At 50.8% G+C, this 9,226-nt stretch overlaps 1 protein-coding gene across 6 annotated transcripts in view; it reads right to left on the bottom strand.

The window, feature by feature from the left end:
• Positions 1 to 2,033: 2,033 nt before the first annotated feature.
• The window catches only part of SRL (sarcalumenin), a 46,772-nt gene continuing 39,579 nt past the window's right edge, over positions 2,034 to 9,226 (bottom strand). For all 6 annotated transcript variants that reach the window (XM_040459178.1, XM_040459173.1, XM_040459174.1 and 3 more), the window contains 3 exons: positions 7,496 to 7,612; positions 6,538 to 6,771; positions 2,034 to 5,313 (listed from right to left, as the gene is read on the bottom strand). In XM_040459178.1, coding sequence (XP_040315112.1) covers positions 4,502 to 5,313; positions 6,538 to 6,771; positions 7,496 to 7,612 — 1,163 coding nt within the window. In that variant the 3' untranslated portion in view covers positions 2,034 to 4,501. The remainder of the gene's footprint in view (positions 5,314 to 6,537; positions 6,772 to 7,495; positions 7,613 to 9,226) is intronic.

Genomic DNA, 9,226 nt, shown 5'->3' with positions numbered 1-9,226 from the left:
AGATACATACACATACCTGTGGAGACATTCTCTCCATTCATGCCCCTTATATCCCCTGACTATGTTCAGAATGGTCTTGGATTTTGCTTTCCTCCATGGCATTTTGCTTTCTCAATGCAGACGATGTAAAGATGGTAGGGGACAAGGCTTGTGAAACAGCACAATTTTGGACATGCTGGCAGGTTCTGGTGTGTTACGTTGATCTTCAAAAGAGACATCACCTCCCTCCCTTTTCCTGGCAAAGCTCCATATTTCTCCCAGTCCTGGGAAAACACTGGCTGCCGTCCTGGGTGGGAGATCTGACCTGGGGGAGGGCAGTGGTGGCCTTAGTTAGGTCAGTCTTATCAGTCACTGCCTGTGGACTGTGGACCCTCGAATCAGGAGGAAAGCAAGGGAGAGGGAGGCAGTGAGCCAAACTGCCTCCTGATTCCTCCCTGAGATCAGCACCTCCCGACTTAGGAAAACCCAGGGCAGCTGGCCCCAGCACTGAATTCTGCATCTTCTCTGAGGTGACGCCATCACAATAGCATGTTGTCACTCTCACACTCCCCCCTTCTACTTCCAACCTCCCCGTGACTCCCCAGCTTCTTCCTTTTCAAACACACTCTCAACTGGGGGTGTGAAGTCTTCAAGAGGACCCCAGAAGTAATATTTCAAAGTAAAGGAGTTCTGATCTGAAGGACAAAGGCTCGGGGAGCCAAGGACAAGGTAGGGTTTCTTTAAAAACAGGTACGGTATGGGGGGGAAGGGGGTGGGGACGCCTCGGTGGCTTAGTGGGTTGAGCCTCAGACTCTTGATTTCAACTCAGGTCATGATCCAAGGGTCATGGGATCAAGCCCGCATCAGGCTCTATGCTGAGCTCAGAGCCTGCTTGGAATTCTCTCTCCCTCTCCCTCTGTCCCTCCCCTGCTTGTGCTCTCTCTCAATAAATAAATAAAAATAAACAAACAAATAGGCACAGGAGGAGGCCTGGGGTCATGCCCCTGTTTCTTAATTTTCAATCCTACAACAGGAAACCTCGGTTTCAAAGTCATCTTTGACACTGGGGGCTGGAAGCAGGAGGGATCTAGGGAAGAAGGCACCGGGGACGTCTAAAACAAGAGTGGGCAATTCATGGATTCAGTTTATCCCTAAGAAACTTAAAAATGAGGGCGCCTGGGTGGCTTAGTCAGTTTAGCATCCAACTTCGGCTCAGGTCATGATCTCACAGTTCATGGGTTCGAGCCCTGCTGTCAACACATAGGCTGCTTCGGATCCTCTGTCCCCCTCTCTCTCTGCCCCTCCCACGCTCAATGTCTCTGTCTTTCTCTCTTTCTCTCTCAAAAAGAAATAAACATTAAAAAAAAAAAGAAACTGGGGCACCTGGGTGGCGCAGTCGGTTAAGCATCCGACTTCAGCCAGGTCACGATCTCGCGGTCCGTGAGTTCGAGCCCCGCGTCGGGCTCTGGGCTGATGGCTCAGAGCCTGGAGTCTGTTTCCAATTCTGTGTCTCCCTCTCTCTCTGCCCCTCCCCCATTCATGCTCTGTCTCTCTCTGTCCCAAAAATAAATAAATGTTAAAAAAAAAAAAAAGAAAAAAAATCAAAAAAAAGAAACTTACCAATTAGTACCCAGGTTTGGGAAGAGACGGCACGGAGGAACAGGTGGAGCACAGAGGATCTTTAGGGCAGTGAAAATACTCTGCGTTTCATTTCCTTCTACAACAACGGACACATGTCATGATACATTTGTCCAAACACGAGCAATGCACACCACCAGGAGCGAAGCCTAATGTCAACTGTGGACTCTGGGTGACTAGGTTGGACAAATGTCCCACTCTGGGGGTGGGGGTTGCTAATGGGGGAGGCTGTGCGTGGGTGGAGGCCCCGGGACGGGGTGGGGGCGGGGGGTGTATCCCTACCCTCCTCTCAGTTTTGCTGTGAACCTGAAACTGCCTGAAAAACAATGAAGTCTTAATATGAACCCGATCCACTACTAGATAAGAGAGAGATAAAGAGAGCAAGCTGGTCGGAGGCGATCAGAAAGCACACGGTGTTACAGAGAGATTGGAACTTTATTGAGACTTCCTCCCTGATTAAATCAGAATGGAAAGAACCCTGGAAAGGTTCCACTTTGGAGAGAGACAGCAACTGTTCAGGCACAAATACTTAACAGATACTCCTCTTAGGGGAATCTCTGGATCCTAAATTTACCCCCAGTTCCCAACCCTTCCTCCCCACCCCAAAAGACAGTCAGAATCCTGCTTGAAATCCACATCCACAGAGTGGGGACCAAACAGCCCTGACAGCCCAGGGGGACCAACTGACCAGCCTGCAGGCTGCATGGAGAAAAGGTGGGTCAACGAGTGAGCAGGGGAATGGGGGTAAGAAAAGGAAAATGGATGGGACGAAAAGAGAGAAGATCACACCAATCATGTCCCCCCCCCCAAAATACAGATGCCATATGAATGTATCAGCCTCCTTCCACCTGCTTCCCCAAAGCAATGGTGACATCAGCCGCCATGACAATGCCTGTACACTTCTGCCCTGTTCACGTCCTCAACTGCACTGAGAAAGACAGATACGCCGAGAGCAGCTCAAGGGCATCAGGGGCATTAGGAGCAAGAGGGGAAGGCGGACTGTGGGGAGGGTGCATGACAGCGAGATAAGGCGAGTGGTCATTTGTAATGAGAAGAAGCGCAGCTTTTCAGGCCCTGCTCACCAGGCTCCTTGGATGCCCCGGCAGGGCCCTGTTTCTCTGCTTGGCTCTGTCCTTGGAAACAATGTCCTGGAGGTTTGGGGGGCCTCCGTTGTCCTGTGGAAGGTTCCAGGTCCTGCACAAAGCCAGAGAAGCAGCGTCCACTGCAGCATGCATCAGAACGTTAATAATCCTAAGCAGGGATTCCGAATTCTCCACACGGACCTAGTCTAATCACCCATGTGTTTCCACTGCCTCGCCCCCAGAGTGCTTCCTCTCTGCCTTCATCTTCACTCGCTTTCCTTCTGGTCCAAGGTGACTTCCTGGTCAGGGGGGGCCTGACCCAGGCCTCCTGGGGAAGTCCCCCGGATAGCTCGCTCCCAGGGGACGCTGGCTCACTAGGGCAGAAGGAGCCCCTCCGGGCAGCCCTGGGCAGGGTCTCCTGGATTTGTGCAAACTGGTCAGCCACCTGCTTTTTGTCAAAAGGCTCCTTCCCTCCATCCCCTGCCGCCCTCTGACACGGCCGAGGTGGCACACCAGCCAGGCAGGACCCTCACGACACATTCCTTCTCCACGGCCTCTGGTGTCTGCGATCTCAGAATCTCTCTTGCACAATGCGGTACACACATATTCACACTCATCGGTTCTTGAAGGCCCTGGCTTCCCTGTGGCGCGTGGGTATCAGTATCAAGTTCAGGTGGAAAACCGCATGTCAAGCCTTGATTGCTGCCGACACGGAGTGGCTGGCGCCAGTTCTGAACTCGTGGAAATCGCTCGGAGTTTTGAATGTTGTGCATCAGGGCGTGGAGAAGAGGGGGAAGGAAAAGCCATGGCATGAAAATCAGGAGGGAACGACTCTTCTGCAGAGAAGTTGTGGAAACTGCCTCCTCCTACATTTGGGGGGCGGAGATGGGCGGCCCAGAGAAGACCCTGATGAAAAGGAGCAAGGTCTCCATCGTCCCCTCTGAAACCCAACGCCTTTGGGGTCTGAGTTTTCCAAGACATGCAATAGACAAAGACACACTGCAAACCGATTAACCCTCTGAGCCCTTCCAGTATTTTTACTGAAGTCACTTCCAAGAAGTAAATGACCTGAATCCACGGAACACTCGGCCTCCTGTCGGGGCTGATAAAGGAACCGAGATTCCCAGCTGGCCTAGAAGACTGCTTGGGAGAAATGGCATGGGGGAGGCAGAACCTTCTTCCAGCCTGGGGACTCCTGTTCTCTCTCAGCATTCTGGTATCCTAAACCATTCCCTCCCACCCCTCGAGGAAACAGGGAAGAGGGCCTGGGGATGGGGGGGGGGGGGGGATGGTGGAGGCTCAACACCCAGGTGGATTCAGACCCAAAAGACTGTCGCCTGTTGAAGTCAACCCAAGTTGAGGAGGCAGACGGGGGTTGGAGGACAAGCAGGAGACTGTGTGGAAGGAAGCTACAAGGGACCTGAGCCCTACAGAAACCAAGTCTTCTCTCTTTTCCCAGCTTATAGGGGAAAAAGGAATTTCAGCTGAGTTTAGCTTGACACTCATCACCTCAGTATACACTAGAATTTAGCTGCTCTCTGTCCTCTGCGATAAGACCCAGGAAAAGCCAGCAGGGCCTCACTCAGGCCCCTCACTGAAGCAACAAGACACTATAATTCACAGTTTCCTCTCCTCCCTCGACCCACACCCTCCCCCACCACTGGCCTCAACGAACTCCCAAATCTCCAACACGTAGTGATTCTCACCAGTGTGGCTCAAAGGGTTAATTAACCAGGACTTCTCAGACAGTTAGGACACAAGCTCAGCCACCAACAGGAACCCAAGAATGGCTACACGGCGACCTAGTGTTTCTTATAGCGATTCTTTGGGGTCTCGCCACACCCTGTTTTGTCACAGTTGAGAGCACTGGGATTCTTCCCCAGCCCCAGGCTTCCCAGGAGGCTGGGGAGCTCCTGTGTGATGGCCCGCTCAATCTTCTCCAGAAAACAGCCCCCCATGTAGGAGCACTGCTGAGACAACAGCTTGAAACTGGAGATGGGGTTGATGCCAAAGAAGTCCTTATAGGCCTCGCGGTTGGGAAGGTCAAACTTGCTGACATTGGTCTTTGCCAGGATGGTCTTGAAGATGTAGAATTTGTCAGGGTCTTCCACAATGTCCTTAAAGACCAGTTCTCCGTCACTGAAGAAGGTCATTTTGTCCTTGTAAGTCTGCAGATAGCGGTCCACCAGGAGGGCATGAATGCGGACCCGGATGGCATGCTGGCGGATGAAGGCGATCTTGTTCTCCAATCTGTTCTCGATCACCTGGTTCAGGTCTTCCAGGAGTGAGATCTCTTCCTTGAGGAACAGGTCCCGGTAGGTGTCGGGCTTGTAGTCTTGTGGCCAGAAGGAGCTGACGTAAACCCGAGGGGGCTCCGTGACGTTGATGAGCGGGGCCAAGCTCCAGAAGAGGGCCCCATAGACCCGCATGAGCATCTGTGTGGCCAGGTTGTCGGCCTTGTTCAGGATGATCCTTATCTGGGATTCGCGCCCCTTCAGCTGGCGGAAGAGCATCTCCAGCTCCAGACCCACATCCAGCTTGGTTGGGTCAAAGACAACAAAGATGAGGTCTGCCCTGTCGATGAACCACTGGCACACGTCGTTGAAGGGGTAACCTTGGGAGGGGGGAGCAAGAAGTCAAGCAGAGCAGGCTCACCCTAACCCCCCCCCCCCCCCCCCCCCCCCCCCTTCCAGAACCAAAGCATTGCCTGGGTTGAAGGAAGTCACGGCACTAGGGATATTCTAGGTCTCTGAAGACTGAAAGAATTAATTACGTATCTCCTGGGCCTTGTCAACCCTCAACCAAGGACAGCCTAAGACCAGGACTGGAATTTGAGCTCTGCCACTAGCCAGACCAGGGTAACAAATGCCTCTAGGCTTTAGCATTTTAGCTACAAAATGACAAGAAGAATAAGAATACCTAAGTTGATATAAAGATTATCATGTTATAAATAAAGCAAAGCACCTAACTAAAACTGCCTATGTCGTAGGAGGTGCTCGATAGATTTTAATTCCTTCAACTTCTTCTTTCCAAAATGGGGAGACCAGGAATACCGGTCTTTTAATTTTTCTACAACAATCAGCCAATAATGCATAAAATTATCTGATGCATAATAGAAGAATAAAGGTTAATTTACTATTATAATGATTAGTGATAATATTATTACTAGTAATAAAATAGCAATAAAACCAAAATGAGAGTTATAAACTGAGATCCACCATCTGGTCATACAGTCCTACAAATGCCCTGCTATGACTCATCTCATATGACTCAGCCCTGTGTCATGGCGATACTCGGTGGCCTGTGTTGTAACCCAGCGCCTGCTGGGCCCCAAGTGGCACTCCCCTCCCACTGGAAGGCAGGTAGAACTTTGGAAGGTCTGACACAGGCTTATGTGAAGCAGGCCTGTAAAGCAACACTGGACCAGGAAGAGTTTAAGGTCAGGTTCAAACCAGACCCAAGTTAGCCAGAGGTCAAGTACACCTGGACTCGATCCAAGTAATCCAGGCCCTTGATCCCTCGGGAAAGTCTGAGCCTCCCCAAGACAGCTCAGCCCCAGCATGGACCTCAAGGAGCTACTTACAGAGATGACCAGCCCACCCCTTGGGAAAATATGGATTGCCTCCAAACTAATCAGCCCTCGGGGAGGTAAAAGAACATGGTACTCCACACCTAAGTGGGACCATGGTGACAACCAGAAGGGACTGGCAGCAAAGACTACACCCCTTGGTGTTGGACAATGCTGGCCACGCTTCCTCTCCCCCGTCTGCCTACCACCCACTGCCCAACAGCTTTCTAAGACAAAGTTCGCGCCGTTCAAACACAAGTGCCTAATTACCTCTTTCTTGCTGCTTGCGGTTCTCGATGATGCCTGGTGTATCCACAAAAGTGACCCGCTCCAGAAGTTTGTGGGGAACCTCGATGCCAATCAGCTTCTCCAGGAAATTCTGGCCAAATTTCTCAAGGGGGGAGAAGGACCGGGCGCTATCAGCAGCCATGACAATACCCTCGATGGTTTTCAGCTTGGGCCCGTGCATGAGGACCGTGAACTCAGAGGTGGTGGGCTCAGCACCTGCAAGCAAGGGCATGAGGTTAGTAGGAAGGCCGTCCTCTCTGGGAAAGAGACCCTACTACAAAGTAAGCGGGTAAGCAAGGGGTTCCAGCGAGGGTTTGCCATGAGAACTGGATACTACGTCTGCTAAGCAGGATCCTATTTCTTTTTCCAATTGTGGTAAAATAGACATAACACGACTTACCATGTGAACCATTTTCAGGTGGACAGTTCAGAGGCGTGAAATACACTCGTGGTGTTGTGCAGCCCTCATCACCATCCATCTCCCAAACTGAAAGTGTCCCCATTCGTTCCCCTCTCCCAGCCCCTGGTAACCTCTACTCTATCCTGTCTCTATGAATTGAGGACTCAAGGCATCTCATAAGTGGAATCATAGGATATTTGTCCTTTTGTGTCTGGCTTATTTCACTTAATATGTAGTGTCCTCAAGATTCATGCATCTTGTAGCATGTTCCAGAAATGCATTCCTTCTTAAGACTGAATAATACTCCAAACTCCAATATATGGATAGCCCTTTTGTTTATGCATTCATCCATCGCAAGAGGTGGGTTGTTTCCACCTCTTGGCCATTGTGAAAAATGCTGCTGTGAACATGGACTGTAGCTGCTGGGTTCTTGGGTGTAATTCTCATGATTATATTGAAGACACATACGAATGTTTCCTAGTGCTTTTACACAGGACATTGAGATACCAACAAACACACAAAAAAATCTCTCACTATTACCTGTATAGAGCTGGTAGCGAGTGTTTTCCAACCCAAGGAGGTAGTTTATCATGGTGGATTTGCCAACGCTCCACGGTCCCAGGAACAGCACCATTGGCTTGGAAGTAATCTCCCCATCTGTAGGCAGCAGGAATTAGAAATGGAAGTGACTAATGAAGTTTCTTCCTACGGGAGTGACACAGGGCGTCACACAGCATCACACGGTCCATCTGAATGAGTTACAGATTTCCACATTGGACAAGACAGGGGGTGGCAATCGGCGGCTCGCCTCTCGCTATGTAAGTGCGATCACCCAGTTAAAACCAGAAGACACGATGCTGGCCTTACACAGATCCTTTGCACAGCGGCACCAGAAGCAGGAGCTAAGTGACATCAACAAATACTGACTCAGAGCTCACTCTGGGTGAGGCCTCCTGGTTTACATCTGGATTTACATCCCCTTCCTAAGAAGGGGAGAAAAGAGCTACCCCACGGCGAGGGGTTGAAACTCTGCTATCTGGATCGGTAACAGAAAAAACAGAGAGACAGGAAAGAGACTCACACGATCTTAGACAGCCTGGACGGGGGCCCCCTGACATCCTACCTCAGGCTCGGCCCAACACTGGGCTCAAGGCCAGTCTCAAATTAGCCTCTAGAGACCACGAAATATTTGCCAGGTCCCAAGACCAAGCACTGAGTAGGCAATTCTTGGGTTCTCGGCAGTGTCGGGAAGCACACACTGCCTGGGCCCTGCCAGCTGGGGTCCCTAGGAAGAGAAGGCAGATTCCTCCAGAGCTTGCAAAACCAGGGGGGCAGAAGGGATGTGGTCACTGGCCACGGCCTTGCAGCTCTCCACTCTTGCAGCTCATCTCTGAGCCACGGCACGGAGGGCCAGCCCTGCCTAGTTTATACCTCAAATTCTCCAGACCTCTTTGTCTCCCTGAGCCTGGCACAGAGGCCCCAAACGGTAGGAACTCTTTTTTTTTTTTTTTCATTTATTTTTTTTTCTGTTTTGATGTACAGTATTTAATTTCTTGCTTCAAAAATCAAAAGTATAGGGGCGCCTGGGTGGCTCAATTGGTTGGGCATCCAACTCTAGATTTTGGCTCAGGTCGTGATCCCGGCATTGGGCTCTGCACGGAGCGTGGAGCCTGCTTGGGATTCTCTCTCTCCCTCTGCCCCTCTCCCCTACTCACACACACACACCCTCTCTCGCTCTAAAAAAAATTTTTTTAATTAAAAAAAAAAAAAATCAGAAGTATACCTGTCCCCAATCTGCCTAGGCCATGACACCTGGCAGAGAGGGCAGAGAGAGAGGGAGACACAGAATCTGAAGCAGGCTCCAGGCTCTGAACTGTCAGCACAGACCCCGATGTGGGGTTTGAACCCACGAACCGTGAGATCATGACCTGAGTTGAAGTCAGACACTAACGGACTGAGCCACCCTGGTGCCCCACCTTTCAGGTATTTTAATGCATACGGAAGAAGCAATATTAGCAAATATCGCATTTCTCTTTTTTTATATACAAACAGGAGTACAGTATTCCTCTTGTTCAGCACCTCGCTTCTTACTGTGCTGGTTTTCTTTCTGTAAGGTGAAACTAAGTCCCAGAAGACCACGACGGCATCTCGTAAGTGGCAGGCACACGTATAATTGCCTGAAATTGATATCATGGCCCTGCCCCATTCCTCCCTGCCTGCAAATACATGCTCACGTCTCTGGGTGTCAACCCCTGGCTTGAGGACAGGGAG

The sequence above is a fragment of the Herpailurus yagouaroundi genome, unplaced genomic scaffold, assembly GCF_014898765.1.
Source record: "Herpailurus yagouaroundi ecotype Mexico unplaced genomic scaffold, PumYag 222, whole genome shotgun sequence".
In the NCBI taxonomy this organism is placed as follows: domain Eukaryota; kingdom Metazoa; phylum Chordata; class Mammalia; order Carnivora; family Felidae; genus Herpailurus; species Herpailurus yagouaroundi.
The sequence above is the reverse complement of the archived record's forward strand: the minus strand, read 5'-3'. Positions and strand labels throughout refer to the sequence as shown.